This window comes from Atractosteus spatula, chromosome 6, assembly GCF_055471065.1.
Source record: "Atractosteus spatula isolate fAtrSpa1 chromosome 6, fAtrSpa1.hap1, whole genome shotgun sequence".
NCBI lineage: Eukaryota > Metazoa > Chordata > Actinopteri > Semionotiformes > Lepisosteidae > Atractosteus > Atractosteus spatula.
The window spans coordinates 5014218-5038632 of record NC_142711.1 but is presented as its reverse complement, the minus strand read 5'-3'; the positions used below and the strand labels follow the sequence as shown (position 1 = coordinate 5038632).

At 37.0% G+C, this 24415-nt stretch overlaps 1 protein-coding gene across 7 annotated transcripts in view; it reads right to left on the bottom strand.

Moving 5' to 3' along the window:
• Positions 1–1575: 1575 nt before the first annotated feature.
• l3mbtl4 (L3MBTL histone methyl-lysine binding protein 4) overlaps positions 1576–24415 on the bottom strand; it is a 139887-nt gene continuing 117047 nt past the window's right edge. For 6 of the 7 annotated variants that reach the window (XM_088919532.1, XM_088919533.1, XM_088919537.1 and 3 more), the window contains 3 exons: positions 10651–10820; positions 4894–4956; positions 1576–3503 (listed from right to left, as the gene is read on the bottom strand). In XM_088919532.1, the coding sequence (XP_088775658.1) occupies positions 3348–3503; positions 4894–4956; positions 10651–10820 (389 nt within the window). In that variant the 3' untranslated portion in view covers positions 1576–3347. The remainder of the gene's footprint in view (positions 3504–4893; positions 4957–10650; positions 10821–24415) is intronic. The other variant, XM_088919538.1, reaches the window with a different exon arrangement.

Below are 24415 nucleotides of genomic sequence, written 5' to 3'. Positions count from 1 at the left end.
AAAATGAAACATTTTTTTTCTTTTATGAATGATTCATGATTTTTTAAGAACTGTGCTTCATATCGAACTGAGGCTGAAGTTAAAAACTCATAAAGCCATTAGGTGAGTACATGAATCAGTGTTAGAGAACATGGTTTTCTTTTGAAAGTATTTTAATCATCGGTTTTTGAACAAGTGATACTACAGCAAATTATCTGGAGTGTAAATGAACTTTTTAAAAATATACTGTACCATGGCAGCAGCACTTTACAAAGAACGAGACAATTTTAAATTTCTACATGTACATGGACATGAAGGGACTGGGAATTGGAGATTTTTCTTCCTGAACAGTAACTAATTAAGGCACACCAAAAACGTGCTCTATGAGAAAGCAGGTCTACACTCTGAAGAACAGAAGAAGGCTTTATTCAGTGGAGGAAAATAAGAAACTAAAAATTAGAATCATTACCTCTGTCACAGGGAGTTCTCATTCACGTTCTTAATTGTCGAGGTGCATTTCGATGTCTCAATCCATGGCTAACCAGACCCTCTCAAATATTCACTCAGATAGGATGCTCTCATAATGGAGCACTATATTATAAACATGCAAACAAGATCTCAAATAACACATATTTGAACAAGGAATTAATTCAGTCCTGCTGTAAGGCATAGATAGCCATCAGTAAACCAATTGCTCAGTCACAATCATAGTTCCACATTCAAGTTGTACTGGTCCTTAAACCACCCCACAAAAAACAATGACAATATCAATCTCAACAGAAGAAATATCATACATGTAATAGATAGATGTGACAAACACAGCAGTGTAGGGTAGCTTGCCCTTACATATTTATGCAGGGTTTAATGCGTGCTTTTACCCTGTAAGTTTGTTTTTACAGAAAGCACAGTGAAATGTTTCAGAGAGTTCTTTTTACATGCCCCTTCTCTGTAATTTACTATATCTCACTTTGCGCTTACCAATGGCTATCCCAGTTATCTCAGACGTATAATAATTTAATAATTCTCTTTTTTATTCCAACCTTCATAGAGGTATTTAAAAACAAATTAGTTCGTTCAGCTCTTCATTGGTTATTTGAAGTCCAGTCAATTAAATTCTTATAATGACAGAACATGCTAATGAGTATAAAGGAATAGTACTAATACAGTACTTTGGCATTAACACGCCTAGCTGAGGAAATGACTGCACTGTTGCATCCCCTCTCACTAACTGTATGAGGAATGAACCAGGGAGGCAGCTACAACAAGTGAACTTGGAGTGGAGGGATAAGTGCCAGAAAAGATGTGCGCAGAGTTGTGCGCAGCCAGGGAGTATTTATTTAACCTCCTCATAAACGTCTTAACTTTGTGAATATATGTTATATAATTACCATTATCTGTAAATATATGTTGTTTTTCATTGTATTTGAATGCATTATACTGTACATATAGGTGTTTCCAAGGAAAGTGGAATCAGTAATCCAGGAAAGTGTATGCATGAAAACAACATGCACATTGTACAGTATGTTTACACACAGAATATTAGACAAAGGGGAATGTACAGTAGCAAGAGAATAAATGACAAAGCCCTGCTTTTGATTTGTATCTGATTTATTTTGGTGATCCAAATGCCTGTATTACAGAAAGTGAAAAGCCACCAGTTAGAAACTATTTTACAGTTTACAAGTATGCACACTTTTCAGTTCAAAAGATTTTTGTATTTTGGGGGAAACTCTAATTGTGCTGTGGCATGTACCATGCTCTACAAAGAAATTACATTGTTTAGGAAAAAAATAACAGGATTATACAACAGAACGAGACAGAATCAAGCAATTTAAATTATTTGTGTATCTTTGAATACTGGGTTACAGCAAACCCCATAAAAGGAAACAGTTATTTAAAACTAATACATTCCTATACATAGTGTTCAGTACAGATGTTCAGGTAATAATATTTAAGCTGCTCCCACCTTTTTATTTTTTTAAACAAAGTTTACAACAGGAACAATAACAAATTGATCAAAAATTTCAATAATAAATATATACCATTCTTTTTTATACTGTATTACAATTTTTTGCTAAGTATAAAACAAATAATAACACAGAAAAGTAATTCAGTTCTGGAAATACACACAAAGTTGTAAAGGCTTTCTTAAATGGCCAAAATATGAGTCATCTTTCTATACAGAATACATAGCACTTGTTATTTGTAGAAGAACATAAGAAATAAGAAAACTTTATGACAAGAACAGGTCATACAACCCATCACAGTTGGCCATTTTTCTATACAATAAGCAATCCTATTGAAGCAGTAAAGTTAGTTTCCAAACACACCAATGTCTTTGTCTCCAGATTGTGGGTTTAGTAGCCTACTGCATTCCACACACTGATAATGAAGACATTGAAAGTTCTGAAAACCAAGTTTGATAAGCCGTAATACAATCACTTAGTTTGTAGTTCGCAATGACATATTTTTCTCAAATTTAAAAGAAACATTAAAACTGTTGAAATGTCATGCCTAGCACCAGCTACAAAACCAATTACAATATTGAATAGAATGTACTTTACTGTAAAATATGAAGAACTCTCATGTTGAAAAGAATTATATTTCTTTACAATTAATATTTCTTTATATTAGCAAGAACATTTTGCATTATCCAAATTATTAATATTTCTAAAATACTTTTAAAAGTATAAAATATTCCTTTTTTCACAATTAAAACAAATCCTTTTGGTATTCAAGATTCTTATATATATATATTAATTTCCTTCAATCCAGCAAATGCTTCTAGATACTTAACTAGTCCACAATAAATAAGTGAATCCTTACGTGTGGTCAAATTATACAGCAGTTGTACAGAGAAGAACAAAATTAAATAAGACAACACAGCTTTAGTTATCTCTTAGTTATCATCCAGGAGACAAGATCTCACTGTGCAAGTGAAGTAAAAGGCTGCATGTTTCACTTTCTCTGTTGTATTCTAGCAACAAATAGCACCTCGATGGCTCAGGTTAGAAACGCTAAACCACCACAAAAAAAAAAAGTGTGTTTGGTGATTGTCAGCTCTGTAGTCCTTCAGTTAAAAAGCAAACAAGCACATAAAAATGCAGACTGCACCTTTGTGCAATTAAATAAGCCACTGTATTTTAGTGGCATTAAAGGCAGACAATAAGTGGAGGCTGTGTCCAGTGACTCTGTACAATGCACTAGGGAAATAGAGCCACCGGAACCCAAGGTCCACGGTCAATGACAGTCATTTAGTAATAGCAAAAATCTATTCATTCTTATCTCTTTAGCATATTTTATACACCAAAGTTGTTATGCCACATTTGTGTGCTGGCTGCTTAGGAGATCGAGAGCTGTGTTTTGCTTCAGGTATTCAGCTCGTTGTTTCCTGATGTTTTTTCTTCTGCATACTGAAACATCAGGATAGAGTTGTAGATCTTCAAAGCTGGACCCAGTTTGATGTTCATGATCTTTACTATGTCGGTCTGAGTCATCAGCAAGAAGGCCTCTCCATCGATCTGCTGTAAGAGAACACACAAGTCACATTGTCTGATTATTGTCTAATTCAAATATAAAGATTTTAATACCGTTTAATATAGGGTAAATAGCTATGGATTCTTTTCATTTATTTTTATGGCTTATTTTCTTTATATTTAATTGCTTCAGTCTCTTTTTCCATTTTGAAATGTTTTCTATGTTCACTCTGAAATGCAGATTAATTAAAAAAAGCCATTAATAAGAATAATGAGAAAGTAAATGCAGGTACAGCAACTGGTTAAGTGAGAGGTGGGAGCGAGAAAGCCTGTAGCCCCAGCCTGAGGCTGTTACAGTCATTGGCTAATAGCATATGCAGTTTCTAGAGAAAAACGTTTATCCAGTGTTGCAGAGAAAGACATAACAATGAAATCATTTTTTACTTTCATACTTAGTTTTTGCCATGGGCAATAAATAAATGTGTGTGTATATATATATACAGTAGGTGGATAAAGCTAATAATAATGGTAAAAATCAGATGAAGGGCCACTGTTGCCCTCCATCTGACCCTATTGGTTTATAGATGGAGTGAGCCAGTCTCCTGCAGCTCCTTTGCCAAGCAGTTCTGGACTGTGGAGAATCTCCACGCACCTGTGGAGAAATATTCGCGCGGCGCCATACAGCAGCTCTTCAGGAACATGCTGTGCAGAACTGCTCGCACTAGAGTTGCAAGAATGAAGGCGGCGTTCTTATTTCCGACAAGTGAAGAAATCCGACGGAAAAAAACGTTTGTGCTAGTAAAAGACCCAGATTTTGCATCTGAGTCTACCCGTTAACTCGTTTACAAAAAGACACTCTTTATTAATGACATCAGTTATGAAAAAGTACAGACAGAGACTGGCTGTTATAACGTACGATCAGATGTGGGACTAGACTGAAAGAATAGTAAATAGAATATCTACCCTTCATAACACTGTACACTGTTCTGTAAACTGAACACAACTTTTGTATTTCAGCAGTATATATTTTGTCTAAAAGTATTAGCATATTACAGTTGTGAGACCAATTTTAGATATGATACATCAGATATGATTTACAGTATTCAAGTTATTTATGAGGTTTGTGATTTTTCTCCACTAACAGTTCACTTCATATTCTCTCACATATTCTATTTTAATATACATGAAACAAAGCAGTTTTTTTCTTTATTGGAATGTTTCTGTAGACATTCCTCAAATCCATTTTGCAAATAATTGTCAAGTCCCCGATGTCACAAAGTTTGACACTTGCAAATGTATCCTGTAATCTGTAGTAAAAGCTACATTGCACCTGTTCCACATAATTAACTGGATATTATAAAAGGGAATTAATATTCATTATTTTAAATGCAGAATGTGAAACACCAGGGAGTCTTCTAGCAAATGTATCTCTGCTTACCTCATCTTTAAATTGCTTGGCTGGCTCCTCACAACCAGGGAGAGAATGCACAAAGCTTGCCACCTAGACAGAATGAGAACATCTCATTATTATAAAAGTTTTTTAAAAAGTACTTTAAATGCTACACTTCCAGAATTAGCTGTAATTAGAAACTTCGCAGTTTTTATTGCTCTGTCTTACAAAGGACACACACCCACACACCAGGTACAAGATGACTTTAAAACGAAGTAAACAAAAGTACTACACAATGCTTCTGTGAATTGTTGAATATCCTCACCACACCCAGCCTTACTTTTGATCTAGTAATTTACTGTACATTAAAGCATCAGCACTGCTAAAGTAAATTACAGCGCCCAAAGCTGCAAAACCATGAATAATTTGTAACACACTGGGACTGGGTGTGCCTTCTTGTCATCCTTTTAAAGGCGGCTTTCACAAACAACTGCTTCCATGAAGCCTGAAAGATTACGGGAAATTATCCGTCTCTGTTGTCATGTGCTTCATCCAGTCTGGTTTTTCCCTTAAACAAGTTCCTTTGTCTTCAGTCCTTTCTGTACTCCTCAGCAGCTTCCTTGTCTCACTTGTGCTAAACAGTCAAAAGTGAAACACTGGGGTGCCTTCCACACACTGAGTCCCTGAGGCGGGTGACTTCTTCTGGGGGCGTTAAATATCCTGAACTGCTTAGTCCTCTTCAGCTTCGCAACGGTTTCTGGGACTTCCTAGTTTTCTGACGTTTAAACTGGCTCTCCATGTCTCTGTTTTCTTTGGTGTTTTTTAGGACTCTGCCCCCCCAGGGCAGATAGGGGGAACTAAAATACAAGTGCGGCACTGTAGCCTAACTCTTAGACTCTGCATTTCTCACCAGAGGATCGTGGATTCAAATGTTCAAAAAAGCCTGTGATGTGAGTCTGTCGGTGATTTATTCTGTAGTGTTTTATTTCTGTCCAGTGAACACAGCCTGGAAGCTGAATGCCAGTTTGAATTTTTGTTGTACATCTGAATTGAACTCTTAATGCTGGCATTTCCAGTATGTTTGAGAGCATGTTTTAAACCCATTCTATTACTGTACAAATGAGATCACACCACAATTTAAATGACTCAATATTACAAAAATCTTAGAATATTTTAGTATCCAAAATAATTGAATTTAGTTATGGAACAGTATTAAGGTTTGGAAAACCTTATGAAAGTACTACTGCAAATGCACATATTCTAATAATGTGATAATGTTAATGATAATGTTTCTTTATTAGCCCTATACAATTTCTTGCATTAGGAATTCATCTTTTCGCAGACCCCAGCTTTTCTCCATGAGACACGGACACACAGACAAGGAGAGAAGCTTGGGGTCAGAGCGCAGGGTCAGCCATTGTACGGTGCCCCTGGAGCAGTTGGGGTTCAGGGCCTTGCTCAGGGGCCCAATGGAGTAGGATTCCTCTGCTGGCTGCGGGATTTGAACCGGCAACCTTCCAGCCACAGGCGCAGCTCCTTAGCCACAGAGCTACCGCTCCGCCTATATGCATCTGTGAGAATGTAAGGTCACAAGTTTTTTAAATATTTGATTTGTTAATCTGAAAAGGTCACAGATTGTCAATAGTGACAATAAAGAAATGAGAACAGGGCAAATACAGGGATGCCAGTTGGTCTGGAATATTACACTGTCAGCATAGGACTGTTACAAGACAGTATGATCATGAAGACTGGTAGCAGTGGTGGTAGTTTTTTTTTGGTATTTTATATTTGTATATTCCACATCTTGTATTTGTAAAAGGAGTGGGGAGAACTAATGCAGGAGAATAAGAGGATATATCCAGACATTTATTCCAATACTTATTTAAGCAGTAAGACAGCACTGTTTCCCTGAATTAAATACTGTAGCAAATTGAATCACATCACATTTACTAATACACAGACCAAACAAAAAGCATGTGTTACCATCTTTCCCTTAAATACCTGGTTAAAAAGCCCACTCTATAAAATCTGACATAAGGACAAGCCAAAGTAGTGGTTATTTTTGTGATTCATTGACATTAAGGTCCTACAGGAATTAAACAACAGAAGATCTGAACTCTCACAAGGAAATCATGCTACAAGTAAGGCAGTCGGCTATATTAATTCATTAAAAACCTTAATTATATTTCTAAGGTTTCCTTAACACAATTTTTACGAGAGATGCAAAGAAGACTCAACAATAATGGAATTTGTAATTTGCAGAATCTGCCCTTACCAAGGCCTCCCTGCTAAGGCATCAACAGGCCACACTTATTAGTGGTCACTAATCAACTTTGTAGTCACTTTTAGTCACATTTTACTCATTTACAACCCACCACCTTGAATTAAAAAACTATAGTAGTTAAAGGCCTATTTAGTAAGTACATTTTCCACTGGCGTTTTATTTAATTTTAATAGGACCAACACACACTACACACCTGACCAACGTATAGTAAATGCATTTAACCTTGTATTGCACAACCATCTACAAGAAGCCCATAGAAGATTTAGAATACTGTGTAGAAGTTTGGTCTCCACATGACAGAAAAGATATTGCAGCTCTGGAATCAGTCCAGATAAGATCAACCAGAGATATATGGGCATAAAGGCAAGTCCTACACTGACACGCTAAAATAATGGAACCTTTTTAGTCTTGACCAAAGGGAATTACAAGAGAATCTGATTAAAATATTTAAAAATCCTCAAAGGCACTGACAAAGTCTATCAAGGGGATTCAGTGAAACATGAACCACAGGACTGAAATGAAAACTACATGGAAGTGCAATTCACACCGAGAACAGGAGGAAACTTCTTTATGCAACCAGATTGCAGGTCTATAGAACTAGCTAACCGGCCATGTTGTTGAAGCCAATAAACTGAGTTCTTTCATGTCTGGATGAGATCCTCAGATCAATTAGCCAAGAAAAGTGGGCAGAATGTCCTCCTGTTGTTTGTAATCGGTCTTATTTTATTAACATTATAAACGTACTTTCAACTGTGAGCAAAATATGCTTCTTCCAAACAAGATGAATGACTTCTCACCATCACATGGAAGGCCTATGTGGCCTTTCTGACCTCACATTTCCCATATGCTTAAATAAATGTTGACTTATTTGAATGGTTGAGCACTTTTAAAATGAAAACTATTCAAATTAAACACGAATTTCATTTAAAAAGTAATCATTCTGATTATTAGAACACGCATTTACTGACAAAGATAACATGTAATAGGAGACAACTGATAACAGGAGAAATTCCAAGTGAAAACGCAATTGAAAGCCGACTATCACTATCACTATCACTATCACTCTGTCTCAGTTTTGGATCACATTTTGACAGACCATTCGCCTAAGGATAAACTGCAAGCACGGATACTGTAAAGGATAAGGTACAGCAATGAGCAAATACAACTACAAACACAAATACAACAGTCCTCTTGCATTAACTAAGTTTTACATAGATTTAATTTAAATAATTTTAAACTAACTATGACAAATACAAAACTGTTGGGAGAGTGGTTTTAGTCCTTACATTTAAGCATTAAAATGGATTAGAAATAATACTGTAAATCAATGTAGGATGAAAAAATAAAAAGCTACAGATAACAACACTGCACTGTTGTTTTGCTTCTTTCAAGGCAAGCTCTGAATAAGCAGTTGTATGTGTAAATCCTGGCAGTGGGAGTTTGGCTTGATCCTTTAACTATAACATCCTTTAACAGCTTGTCTACTCCTTTAGTTTGCTCTTACTGAAATCTGCATCTTAATGTTCCTAAAACTAAGAATAATTATCAATGTGTATGCTGTTTGTTGCTGTTCTGCCACATTTTAGAAAATAACATACTATCAATTTTTCAAAGACATGGACCATCTGCTTAGAGATTTTCCTTCAAAGTACTGGCCAAGCCCAGCCTTACTTAGGTACTAAAACCTGACACAAATACTTCATTTATGTGCCAAATGACTATCAAATAGATCTTACTTCAGGACATTTGTATATTTGCAATAATTATATCTTCAAAGGAAGCAGCAATCTAAAATTTGGGAGGACCATCTGCATTTGGATTAAAACGATACATATGCTTCACCCTGGAAAATAAAAATACCTGCTGAGAGAAGATTCTTTAGATAAAACAAGAAATAGCTGTCTTTGTATGAAAAGGTTACAATTTCAGGGGACTGAAATGCAAATACAACATCAAACAATTCTCTTTTCTTTCTTACACGCATCGGGTCACTTGCTTAATTGAAAACACCTCTAAACAGAAGCAAATTCCTGCAGCAAAGTTCTCTCCAGCAGTAATCCATGACCATTTAAAAATAAATTTCAAAATGCCGAGCCTCAGTTTTAATGCACAAGAGTGAAAAGAAGTTTAAGTTTTAGATTGCATTTGCAGAATGCAGTTATTTTCTGATGATTATAAAAATAACTAGGTCTTTATCCACAGCAAAACTGAGCTTTTTGTTCTCTCTAGTACAAATATGGCCAAATTCTGGTTACACTTAAATGCTGGGTATAATAGATCAAATCTATCAACATTTTAAATCTGATTTTTAAAAATGGTGAAAGCTAAATCACCTTCACATTTAAGAAACATATTGATCTTTTCACAGAAAAATCAGTACACCCATTTATATCAAAATTCAAATCAACAGTTTGTAATGAGATCCATTTAGAATAATCTTCATGAATCAACATGCAATAAGACTAAACAAAACACCAGTAACATTAAGATAATTTTTACATTAAACAGTTAAAATCTACTTTTGAGGAAGTATGTTTTTTTGGGAACTGAAAGAAGATCAGAGTCCTGAAATTGTAAAGAATTCGTAGGTCTATTGCACTGTGAAAATGTTTGCATAGCTCTGTGTATACTGTAGACCTAAAACACAATTGGATCCTCATGAAAGTCTTATTAAAATATGAAAATGACATGAGTAAACATAAATCAGAAAGCTATAAGATGTATTTTCATGTGAAATTTCTTCTTCCTAAGTCATTCTGTTGTGGACCAGGATCACTGTCTTGCTGCCTGACCCACTCTGGGTTCAGCTTCAGCTGATGAACCAACGGCCAGATAGTCAATCGATGATTTTCTTCTCACTCAATTATTAAACCACCTTAATTGTGCTACTGTATGTATACCAGGTGTGCATTATTGCTTCACATACACTGATTCTTAATTCTTTTTTTTACTTCTGACAACACTGCATCTCAGACAGCATTGCAGTGGTAAACGTACACCCTTTATGTTACTTTTACTTAAGTAAAGACTCTTTTTCTTAAACTAAGGTACCATGGTAAGAAATTGTAATTGCCATAATTATATCAGGGATTCACAGCCTTTTTCTAGGCACTATATCAGAAGATAATATTCACTCAGATGTTATTTGATTAAACAAAGCTTGCACACTTCACCAGAAGGAAATCTTATATCTGGGATATACGGCATATATTAGCATAACTATCCTTCCTTGCAAAGTCACCATCTGCACGAACAGCACCATCTGTTTGACGGACTAGGTGCACGGCAGCGCTGATTCCAAAAGCAGAAGTGAAGGAACCACACCAAGAAGAAACCACACACATGACGCAGGCGGCAAGGTGGGTATTTCTGTCCACTTTGACAGAAGCCAGTTACTGTGTGTGTCGCTGCCGTGGCGTGAAACAAATGAACAGAGTCAAGCTGATCCCACATGAAAGCATGCTAAAGGCAGGCTCTGCTTGGCCAGGGCGCTGGCAGCATCTGGTGTGCAGCAGTGTTACCTCATCTGCAGTCCAGTGGAGCACCTGGCTGGCCTGCACACCGGCCACCCCGGGCAGGAGCTTGCAGTGCTGCTCCCAGCACAGCGGCAGGTCGCGGCTGGGGTGGGCAGACATGGCTGACAGGAAGACAGACTGGTGCAGGGCCTGCTGCATGCTGTCAGAGCCGCAGTCTGCAAGAGAACAGAACAGCGCCCGGTTACTCCTGCACACACCCCCCACGGACCTGTCATCGGCAGAGTGCAAGCGTCACCTGTGCAAATCAGGTTTTGAAAACAAGTGCCTGTTACCAGCTGAGCTCACAGATGACATTTCCAGCATCCCAGGTGAATAAATTCATACTATTTCAAGACGACCAAAAGTGTACTGAAAGATTTTCCTTGAGCTTAAAACACCTTTACTTTAGATTCAACACTGCGTTTTACAATGAAATAAATATGATATAGGTTTGAGTGGAGGAAAGGAACAAATACAGTACAGAAATGAAGAAGATGTACAGGTACAGCCAAAAAGTCTTGTCTTTGTTCTTTCATTGAAATTTCATTCATTTAGACAGTTAGACATTTAATAGTCCTTCTACTTCACTATCAGGATAGTTATTTAATAAACTGTATAAAAACAGTCATTTAGGAAAGTTAGTACCTTCTGTATTTTTGCTAAATGTTCCTGCTTTTTAATGCTTTTGAGCCTACTTGCAATTTAATCAAACAAGTTTGGATGCTGTTGTCCTGTACCTTAAAACCATTTTCCACACCAGAACCTCAGAGGCTCGTTGGCCCAGAGCTCTTCCTGGTTTCTGTAATGTTAAGTGAACAGAGAGAGCATGTCCCCTCCCCTCTGGGTGGGACCCCAGTCCATCCCAGCGGTAACATTACCTCCCACTTATACAGCTGGGAGGGCTGGAGAAACTGGGGTGAAGAACCTCACTCAGGGGTACGACAGCAGAGTCAGCAGCTGAGTCTTGAACCCAGAATCTGCCAGGCCTGAGTCCAAAGACCAAGGGCCAAAAAGGAATAGCAAATATAAAAGAAACAATATAAATGTAACTGTAGATTTACCAAGTATTTACCGTATTTCAAATGTACACCTAGGTTTCTCAGTGCTTTGTATAAATGTTCAATAAGCTTTCCCCTCACCTCCTTGCACCTTTCGGATACTATTACAGACAGGACCCTTTAGAAGCCTACTGGCTGAGCTCCCCCTGCTTCCATGTCAATTACCATTAAGTCATTGAAGGAATCTTCAGCCTCTCACACTGTATGATGCCACAGGAAGTGAACCGATAGAGTCGAGGTTAGCTGCTACAGCTCCGTTATTAGGCTGTACTGTAACAAGCTCCTGCTCCAAAGGGCTCTTTCAGTGTATTCAGAGCTTTTTACTCTCTCAAGTAAGTGAATTATTGAGCTCATACGGTTGCGGTGTAATCTTCTGCATGGTAACTCTGCATGCTATATCATTTTGGTTGATTTGTGCAGTGGAACATGTCAGGCTTGCGTTTGACAAGTGTACAGTAAATACTTCAGTGCTAAACCTTGGAGCTTTCAGTGCATCATTTCACTTTGTTCCACAGTGAGAGGATAAAATACTTTAATTAGGGGACATTCCATATATATTCATCCCTTGAAAGCTATTGTAGAGTCATAAATTACTTTTATGACTGTTTCTGATACAAATAAACAATTATCAGACACAAAACATCTTTAACTGTAAGAAAACATATATGCAGTATATACTACATATTCGAGCAAACTTAACGTTTCACACTTATCACTTAAAACATGAACACATTTACCTAAGTTAAATAATTTACCTAAGTTAAATACTAGAAAAATATCTTAATTTTCCTTAAGTGTTTAAGTATACACCTTTGTTTGTATATACAGTGTTTAAGGTATTTTGTATTTTAAGTACATTTATGAATCCTAAGCAATATTCAGAAAGCAGTGTTCCTGGTACTGCAAATATAAAAAATCCTACAGGGAAGTCAAACATGCTTTCACTTTCATTGCCAGCTTGGAAAAACCTCTGTGTACTGCTGAATAATGCATACTAAATATTTCTCACAATGCTGAGAAAGAAAAGACCTTATGTTATAGCACATTTAATCCCAAAAGATTCCAAAGCACTTAAAATATGATAAGGGCGGCTTCACTTCCTAAGAGCTAAGCTTTCCAAAAGCTGCATACACTAGTGCCTAACAACTTTATTCATACCTCTGTGAAACAGGAACATTACATCATACTGTATAACAGAATGAGTCATGGATTGGATAATGTGTCTCGTTTAATAAATTCTAAAAATGTTATACTTAAATTTTTAAGTCCATATTCTAGTAAAATATGGCAGGGATCTATTATGTTTTAGGGCTGTTTCGTATCTATGGGTCTTGAAGCACTTTTTAAGGACTTCAACATGTACAGTACTAGGACATTTTAGCCAGGCACCTGGCTCCTTCTACAAGAAGCTTAAGCTTAGCCAAAAATGGACAATCGAGTATGACAATGACCCAAAGCATACATCTAATTAGTTCAGGTGGGTAGCTGCGTCAGCATGCGTAGGCTACAAAGGAACAAGTAATAGGTTTATTCCCTGCTGGAAAGAGAAGAAAGAAAATACAAACCTTTTCGGCCATGGAGCCTTCTTCAGGTCTAATATATCTAATTAGACAACCATTAACAACATAAAAAAAGATCTTCAGAATCAAGATCAGTTCTTGATCGGCCGTCTCAATCCAATCGAAAATACGTGGTCTGAAATACACTTGGGTGATACAGCAGCAGCCCAGCTACTGTACATTGACGAGCTGAATTACAATGTCTATTTCACAATATTAAAAGCATTTAAGCGTCCTTGCATCTGCATACCTCATATTGCTCCTGCATGAAAGTATATCTGATGGGCTCCTTTTCTAAAGTGGCTCCAGGTGCATACAGTACATACTTATTAGATAGATCATGTACTGCAGATTAGAGGAATGACGGTTCATCACAACAGGTCATCCTACATGCCTGCTGTGAGTCTCTATGCTTCTGTGGTCCAGCACGCTTCATAATGAGACGTATAAAAGAAAGCGGCCATGACTGTACATCACACACATAGAGCACAATCATAACTAAGAGATTTGTTTCAAAAGTAAAGATAAAGCATCTCTATTGTCACTAAGCAGTAAAACAGTAGGAGATTTTTTTTTACAAGGGGCACCACCTGAGACAAATAATACAGGCCTGAACTGGAGCACACACAGTAGAGTTATTTATCTAAGCGCTTTCAAGTATAACCTGATTCCTTTGAAGCCTCAATTGTTACAGAATACAACTGGTGAGCTCTAGTTTATCAAGAACATTTATATGCTGTATGTTTAATTTAAGTGCTCTTGCTTTTTCAAATGATAGTTATTTCGATATATGCTGCACCCAGCTATCTGCTGCCAATGTACGGAATTTAAAAGCTTTGCCCGAAACTGGATAGACATTTGACATAATTTAATTTGGTTTGAACTAGAAGACTCAGAAGATCATGGGCACAACCAACAACATGTAATTCAAAAGTGCTACCAAACAGCTCACAAAAAAGCAGGGAAAGTTCAGCTAATGTTGCAAAACTGAATGATTCACAGAGATATCAAAGGATCTCTGCGAGAGATAATGTGTTCTTGTTATTTTTTATTTCATACAGTAATGCCGATGATCAGAATTACCATCACAAACAAGAATGTTATAGTTTGATCCATCTAAATCAATGAGATCACACCATACACTATACAAACCTGTACTAAATGAAATATACTGAGAAGTAATGTAGCTCAGCTCAAAAACTTGGAAAGTTTTGGCAGTTACACTGAGGGAACTGTGGAAAAGTGATATACAGTACATTTTAATGTCAAAAACTGTAAAGGAAAACAAGTGTGACAAAGAAATATATGCATCTCTAATCATAAAAGACATAAAGGCCTTTTGTTATTATCCACTATTATTTAAAAGCAGAAAGTGCCTTCTAACATTAATTGGTTGATTATCAACCAACCGATTTTTATTTTTATACAGAGCCTTTCAATCCAGAGCATTCTTAAGGTGCTTGACCAACATTATACACATGGAGGCCTGTGTAAAAATTCTGTGAAAAAATAATTTTACACAGAAAAATAGGAAAACATAAGAACTCTTAAAGGCACACTGGAGACGGACCACACAGTGCCTGGCAGGTCAACAACAGAATGCTAAAGTCTGTCCTGTATCAGAATGCTGACCAGTGCAGGTTTTTCAGCATCAGGAGAAATACATTTGCCATGTCACCCCTGCGACTCACATCTGGCAGCCCACTGAAGCTCAGCAGGTGTGAGCCTGGTCAGTACCTGGATGGGAGACCTCCTGGGAAAGCTAAGGTTGCTGCTGGAAGAGGTGTCAGTGGGGCCAGTAGGGGGCGCTCACCCTGCAGTCTATGTGGGTCCTAATGCCTCAGTATACTGTAGGTACGGGGACACTATACTGTAAAAAGGCATTGTCCTTCGGATGAGATGTAAAACCGATATCCTGACTCTCTGTGGTCATTAAAAATCCCAGGGTGTTTCTCGAAAAGAGTAGGGGTGTCACCCCGGCGTCCTGGCCAAATTTCCCATTAGCCTTTACCAATCATGGCCTCCTAATAAACCCATCTCTGAAATGTCTTCATCACTCTGTTCTCCTGTGAGGGGAGCATTCTGGCGCACTATGGCTGCCGCTGCATCATCCAGGTGGGGGTGCACACTGGTGGTAAAGAGCTTTGAGTGGAGTGTCTAGAAAAGTGCTACATAAGTGTCAAGAATTCTTATTATTTTTTAGACTTGGTCAGCACTCAAGCAAAACAGTTGTGGGCATACTAGCCATTTCTTGAATGATCCAGATAGCAAAGCACTAAGGTGTCCATCCTTGAGTAGATAAAAATATTAACTAATTTCTCTGCATCAGTGAGAGAAAGAACTGGTTCTAATATGTTATGCAAATGGAAAAAGGATGTTCTGCAGAATTTCAGAGCATGTGATTCGAAAGATCACCTCTGTGTTTTTTAACAGAATTTAAGGGAACAATGTCTGTATATCACAAAAGTGAGTTTCAGACAGTCTAATTTTGAGACGTGATGGGGAGAGGCAACTAAAATAATCTAGGTCTTATTCTTGTTGAATTGAACGAACTGAGTTTAGTTTAGTTTTATTGAGTTGTGAGGCACCCACAACTCTATGTCTTTAAGATATTTGATTATTGTTTAATGTGCAAGTTGAGGTTTTGTGCATGCAGGTAGGTCTGAGTATCATCAACATAACCGTGGAAGTCGTAGCTGAAAATAAACCAATTATACTAATTAAATGATTAACTGAGAAAGTACTGATAAGTTATAAAGTACCCCACATAAAGTGGGAAAAGTACAACTGTTCTACTGCAGAACCATTTAAAAACTAAGCAATAATAAAGTAAGTGAAATTTACAGAAACAGAAAATGGGAGACTGAATTATTGTGCTACTGAACGTCATTAAAAACTAATCAACAGCAGAGGCAGAGAAAACAAATAAGCCTTTGAACGCAGTATTTTTTAAATAACATTTGCTTTGGCGTTATAGAAAATGCCTTAAGCAATTCACAAAACCGGAGTTTGTGAAATGTTAAATTTGAACATTAATATCAGTTTGAAAACTCCACGTGGTTTGCTGCCACATTCAGCACATTGGACTTATCTCGCCTATATATTAGACTTTGTTGCTTCCTGAAGAATATACAGTACATAAACTCAGGTCTACCTGATTGCAAGTTCATGAAAAGTCAACCAACTGCTGCAGTAATTAAAACACATGTTCTCAGCCTGGCCTCAGATTCTCCAGAGCAATAATCATTTTCAACCAAGAACAACTCTGGAGTTTGACTGAAGGTAAAACACTTTTATTGACTAAATACATATAAGCCATCTGTTGAGAATCTGCTTGGTATATTTCTTTCTTACAGAAAGACCCAAAAAGTGAGATACTTGTAATGTTTAACCTGTTGGGTAAATTACTATACTGTATATAAATAGTGCACCTCTATAGAAACAAAACACTTTAACAGAAAAAAAACTCTTACAAAACAAAAATATAAATGCTCCTAGACATCATCACTATAAGGCAGGAAACTGCATGCTACCAGTTAAACTTCTGTCTAATGAAGCTCAGAGTAAAACTTGTTTGCTGATATTTCTCTATTAAATCTATTAGGTTTAATGTTAAAAATAACTCAGCCTAGGCTTATTCAAATGTTTGAACAACTAACCAAAGACGGACTCAGACTCCAAAGCTTGATGGCAGCTCTTCGCCGGATGGCTGCCAGGCGCATTTTGAGCAAAAGCCGTCAATAAAAAGCTAAAAAGTTAGACCTAGCATGTGATTCTGTTGTAATCTGAGTCTAAATCTGGACAAGCCACTCTGAAGCCTCTCACGCCCACAGCACTGAATTCTCAAAATGTGAAGCAGGAGGCTCCTCTGATCAATTATTCCACTGAACTACCTAGGGAAGACAACACACAAGACACAGATAATTCATGAACCCTTTTAGCTCTTGTATTAAATCTGTTCAGGACAGTGAGTAACAAGCCTAAACTCTCAATCATCTAAGAACAGGAATTTTGATTTATTTTTGCTTTTTTAAATTTTGATTATTTTATTTTGTTTAGTCCCAATCCCATTCTCTGTCATCTGCCAGTTAAGGCTCACTATACTGTAACTCTCCTTTCTGAGGTTCCTTCGAAAAAAAAAAAAACAGCACCCTGTTTTAATTCAATGCCAAGATTTCATCCAGCTTCCCTGACACACACTGGCTCAAAAGCACCTTACAGCACAGTTTCCTGTTTTATCTGCAAACACATTGTTACCAGTAGCTGTTAATGCCTTTGGTGATGATGAATTAAAAAGAGAGACCATTAACATCCTGCAATGTAGAATTAAAAAAAAAAACAGTGAAGCTTTCATATTAATCTGAACAGAGGCAGACCAGCTTTGATCAGACATCTTTGATCTTTTAGGTCGGGCATTTAAAGTAGGAGCTCAGAGCCTATGATTCTATTACAAAAAAATAAAGAGAAGGAGAAAACGGGTATTTTCTTCATTCACAAATTCATTAGTAATATTTATATATATATATGTTCATATATATATGTATATGTATTGTATATGTATGCAGATATGTATATATCTGCAATGTATTGCAGAGATTTTAATCTGAGCTATTTTTATCCATTGAGGAAACAAAGAAAATACCTTTTTTAAACAGTTATGTAATCGTATAGCTAGAATATGACTCAAGGGAGAAAATGCATTTCATTCAGAAGGACTGAGTAATGAAACTGTCATTTTGTATTTTGCTGTATCAGATGCATAACATTCTCTTTGACAAGTTACCATGGCAATACTTTCATCACGCTTGGTAAAGCTTAGTGCTGGGGTCGAGGAATATTTTTACTAGGTATAATAGTAAAAAAGGAAAGCTCCGTGCTGTAATGCTTCCTCAAACGAGAGAACCTAATTTCTGTCAGAGCACATTCTAGAAAAATAAGGATTCCGAAAGAACATCAATGGCAACAAAACCCGCATTTCAGGAATAACTAGGAATCTGCTCAATGTTTACTGGCCAGCAATTGTCACTGCAAGAGAACTGAGTGGTGGCCGTCAGACCAGACATAGGACATGCCAGCGGACTGCGGGCAAAGGGAGATACAGTAGGTTGTCCTGTGTTGAGCTCAGCCGGACTGACTACAGGAAAAGGGCATTCAGGAAAAGATTACTTCTATGAGAAATGCATTTGTGAAACTTGAATTTCCTGCAATCTGATAAACAACCCCTGATTATATACAGTAGCAGTATGGCACACACCGGGATGGAAATACAAACCTAATCAGTCAAGGTTTTGTCTGCTAGCAGAGTAACTGTGCCCTGGATGTTAGGAATGTTGGAATTTGCTGCCAGCAGCTGTCTTTGACTGAAGCTTAACTTCCAGTGTGATTATGCCTACTGATTTGCACCTGTATGATTTTAAGTCTTTGAATCACTTTCCATATAAACCAGTGAACTGGATGATGCCCGTCATATTAAAATTGAAATTATATTCTTGTTTCTGATAGGAATAATGAGATTGAATCTTAAAACTGTTAATTAAAATGGTAAAAAAGCAGAAGTTAATTATTCCTTTTACAAGTACTTTCACTAAACATAACAGCATACTGACACTTTGATTTTGGATAAGAATATTTTCAGAAGACAAAGTGATTCATTTTTACTTAATGGAAAATTTTGAATGTTATAGTAAGATATACAATCTAATTATCTGTACAGTTTCACATAATTAGCTGTACTTATATAATATGGACTGTAGCTTCTTTTACATTTCATTACATTTCAGGAGAAATGGATTGCGATCAAGCACAGCGTTAAGCACGAACACTATTGCCTCAGCACGCAGAAATTAAATTCATATAAAAACTGAATTGGTGGAAGCGTTACACATTAGAAAACCCAAACATCTCATTAACACAGTGATTTCCAAAGCAGAATCCAAGAACCGAGGAGCTGCCAGTCAACCTCGGAGCACGAATTTGAGCAGCTCCAGCATCACAGTTTTACCACAGAGCCCATCACAGATGTCACTGAAACGAAGCAAACTGGAATTCTGTGCTTTTCGAGATCGGACGTTGAGGACAGACCCTGTGAAGTTTGGAAGTGTGAAAAGAACCTTATCCCTCCAAATGACAAACACTTCTCTCAGGGTGTGTTTTCTTCTGCGTGGTTTTGAGAACATCCGCTTCTCACCGTTTCACAAAGCTCACCAGAACAGACAGAGACCAGAACAGTTCAATAAAGAATAGTTTCGATGTATAGTATCTTAACTTTTGCATCTGGTTCATTTAAAATTAGGATATAATGCAATTGCAAAACATAAATCGATGCATCCCTATAGCTAGATAACCTAAATAGTGACATTTTTAATAAACATGTTAGGTCTTCTATACAGAGAAATCTCAGTTTAGGTTTCATTTTAAAAAAACAATGACTGCATATTCATTATGAATTCTGACAGGATGCTAAGAAATAACTCTTTAAAGTCACTGGCGATTCTCCTGATTTCTGCAGACATTGTGTTCACAAACCACACGATGATCACCAACAGCATTATAATGAAAGTTGACTGAATTGCACATTATAAAATGTGACCCATTTTTACTAAACCCACCTCTGTGTTACACACCCAATCTCAAATTCTATTGTTTCTTGTTATTTCACTTTGTGTGGAGAACTCTGTGAAAAACATGAATATCTTCTTGTCCTTCAAGCAAAATTAAATTCCAAATAGTCAAACAGTTCTCTCACATACACACAATGGCTCATCCATGTCACTCAGATTGTCTGTGCAAACAAAGACAGATGTTGTCACTGAATAAAATGTGTGCACATACATCTACATAAAATATGCACTGAAGGACTAAAATGAAAATCTAGGCTTAGAAGTATAACATTTTTCAAAAGAATATTAATGTACTTAAGGCTGTCTGAACCTAAACATTCATCTTTGAAAGCGAAAAATATTGATCAAGCAATTAACTAATGAAGTCAGTAAAAAGGAGACAATGGATTACTACATATTATGTTAAAGTGACTTGAGAGGAAATGCTTTTTGAGAAGATAATGGAAGTATTTAGAGACAACAGCTTATCCTAAGATACATAAGAGAGACCAACCTTTTTTTAGCTTACTTTACTACTGTTTAAATTACGGTCCCTGTCATCGTGGATGAATTGAGCAATAGGATGTAAACATTCCACACAAAATCTTACAATGTAGGTGGTTTGTCTATTAATATTAAACATTCTTCAAAGCAGAAACCCTATGTGACAAAAAGGTTCCCTAAGGGAAATAAACACATTAAAAAGAGTATCGGTCCTAAAATTGAGCCTTGGAGAACACCTGAAGAGAGTGGGACAATTTTGGACTTAAAATTGCAACTTTGGAATTAAAATTGCAATTTTGGAATTAATGGCAACAAATTATCCCCAGGCTGACAAATAAGCCTCAAAAGCATTTGGCTGTTGTTCCAGTCACATACGTACAGGATTCAAGGTGATCTGCTAAGAACTCATGGTCCATAGTGGTGAATCTAAAAGGCCCAATAGGGAGGTAGAGCCAGAATCCGAGTTTAACAGAAGGTCTTTAAAACTGAAACCAAGGCTGTCTCTTGCTGTGGGCTTGTCTAAAACCAGTGTCATATACATTATCTCCCTGGTCTAGGATCTGAGTCTCATCTAAACTGAACACCCATTTGGTTGCAGTTGAAAGCCTAGTCAAGGCCACAGATATGTTCTTGATTCTATTTGTTTAACAGTTTGCTCCCACTCTGTCATACTGTCAATGTAATGTTGTATTACGACTTTGATTTTGTTGGTGGACCTATAACACTAAAAAGCTTTATAAGACAGCATGTTGCTACTGGAAGTGAAATGCAGAACAAAGGCTGGAAAAGTACAAACATTATTAAATAAGGCACATTCTGGAATGTAAGAGATGTTTTTTTTCTCCACTGAGTCATGCTGCTAAGAATCAGTCTCAAGAGACAAAATGACCTTTCTTCACAACCCCTACCCATCCGCATTCTTCTTATTTAACTATGTGCATGGAATATGAAATAGGAAAACAAAGACCTATTTCCTGGATACTATATGATTAATAATGTCACACAATTCAGAAACAAAGTCATTTACATATTTGAAATTGTTATAGGAGTTTCCGGCCTACAAAAATATTGAAACATTGTATCTTGTCACTTGTTAAATTACACAGTACTTTCTGATTTATTAGAACATACAGTACTGTGATGTAAAACATTAGAGCTCAGGCCCCATTTTTTGCTCACTGCCTCCAGGGTAATAATAACACTGTGACACATAGGCAATAGGCATTAGAGAAATTAGTCCTTGTCCATTTGCATGCTCAAGAAAGAGAACAAGGGCTTACCAGGTACACCTGAATTGCAGAAATGGCTCAGTTAAAAAAAAGAACACTCTAGAGATAGTGCTGACAATAATTTTGTACTGCGAGTTTGCTAAGGTATTCAGGGACCATTACTAGACTCTATTTGTCCTGTTATTGTCTTCTTTCCACTAAACAGACCAGGTACTCTGAACTAGACTCTCTAGCTGATTTGAGCCAAAAGACTACTGTCCACATTTTAAAGAGTTTTTTCACCAAGCACAGCTGGCCTACAGTAGGTACTTGCAGTACATTGAAGATCAAATGGGAATCCATCTCATATTTTACTACATCACAACAGCGCATTCACATGAATACAACTATGCCCTGCAACTGTAATAAGATGTATTCAGGATTGAACTGTTTTTCTTGCATCCGTCACTTATAAAAGTTATCTCACTATGGTTACTGTGTAGAAATAAAGAAGCAATATAATGGTTGCTTTTAAAAAATGAAAGGTAGGTCAGATTTAGAAGTTAGTTTTTGCCTCTTTCCCAATGAAATAATTAACTGATTCACTATTAACACATTCCTTGATTGTAATAAAATTAAATGCATCAATTAAATTCAAAATACAAGGTATGTTCACAGAAAATAATTTTACATTCTCATAAAGTTACATGCAAACAGCAACTAGTACATTTATTTTGTTCATACACTGTGCAATGTTTTTGTTTCTTTACTTTCCTTCCACTTTCAGTCTCCCCTGTGTGCGGCTGCAGTGTTTATAGTTAGGTGCTGAGATGTGATAAACAAAGAACTGGCTATCCCAAATTCTGTGGGTTCACAACAAGAAGTTCCGATTCTAATTAAAAAAATAAAACACAATAAAGATTATTATTTCATAATGAAGCTCCCCCCAAACAGTGATGACTTAGCTCCACACCACCAGGCTGCATCACTGCAGTCTGCAAAGGAACAGAAATGACAGTACCATGTACATGGGGAGAGGGTGATATTTCTCATGAAGTAGACTTCTTCATCTCATTTGGCAATGGAACAATATGTCTTTGCATCGGAGAAAATGCAAGTGTTTAGCTACGTTCTCTGTAAGGGAATGACATGGATTTAATGGTAGGTCACCAGGCCAGAATTATTTTTTCAATGACAGTCTCACTACAGTTTAATGTGTTAACCACATTTTGATACCTGTTCTCCACCTGCTATTAAAGCAACGCCACATCTGGATAATTCCTTGTTACACTTGCACACTGGATACACTGGATAATTCTTGTAACACTATTATACTTGTCTCAACATGGAGTCACTGAATGCTTTCTCTCTTCTTCTCACATCAGCCTCATGAACTGGGCTGCTGTACTGCTTGCTCTTCACCCATAAGAACTCCTGAGAGATAAGTGGACCAACTACTTCAGTGTCAAGGACCATGACACAATATGATGAACTGGCAGCTGTATGGAACAACATCCCTATGGTCCATGTACAGCATTCCTGCCACGACCACTTCCACAACAACTCGTAGGGGCAGCTAAACAGAGCGGATATCGTGTGTGACCCATATCAGGTGTTTTAAAACATGCTTACAAGTGATCAAATAACGTCACTGCCTTAACTGACTTACTTTATTCCCTCAAACGTTTCTGATCAATCAGGAGCCGCTTTTGTAAAGTGCCTCAGTGTGTTTTTAAGTTGCATTTTTTACGTTTCTCAAAAGTTAAAAAAGATTTTTTTTAAAAAATCAAAGGCACTTTAGTTTCATTCCATGGCAATATTACATCCGCAAGTAACAAAAATAAGTGCACGCTTTAGATAATGGGTGATCTACAGTATTACACAAAGTTGATGTCTGATAAGAATGCACAGTTAAGCTGCTAGTTCAACAATGACTGCTTTAAAATTAAAAGTACAAATTAACCTTTCTAATGGGTTGACCATTTTTCTAATGATCTAGAATATACATATGGCACAGATGTTACTCAGAGCAGAGCTTGCTGAAAATATCCACGGGGCAAGTCAGATGGAGATATAATTTGGTGACAACACGCCAGTTGCTACAGTGAACTCAGCCTGACAGCAGGCCCCACAGGAGGGAACTCTGTCACTCCTAATACTGTAAATCTCCTGGGCACTGGGCTTGTGTGCAACAGGGCCTCCTGTCCACTAAGCACAGAAAAGGGTGATGCCAAATGCTGACAACAAGCTACAAATCAGTTCGGGCAGCAGAGCTACACCATGAAGGTAGGCAATAACTCCAGCAGTCAAATTAAATTACTAGGACACCTACAGGGTACACAGACAGACTTTGCTACATAAAAGGGTATTAATGTGTATTATGATTTTTTTTCTTTCTGCTTTGCAGAAGAAGAAGAAGCTTCTTCTGTCACATCTATAGAATCCAATACACTCTAAGGATTTTTCCTTTTTTTAAAAAAGGATGCCTCGTTTGCACTACATTAAATATAGCTTTGCTTGGTTTTCTTGCCTGTTCAATGAAAATGCCTCTACACATGGACAAGATTCTCAGTTTTCTTTTGTATGTGCAATCACAGTGTCGAGCAATGTCAAGTTTTGACAAAGAGCAGAAAAAGCTGGTGATGATGCAGGTGAAAGTAAAATGTTCATTATTTCGAGTTGCTGCTAGTACATGCCCTAGAACTCCAAACCTGGGCTGACAAAAATGAATAATGCCATACAGCTTCCCATCTCAGCCAAATAAGAAATACAGACATTTCCAACCCAACTTTTGCATACCAAACATTTCACTACATCATACTGTTTACAGAGCATGACTTGCT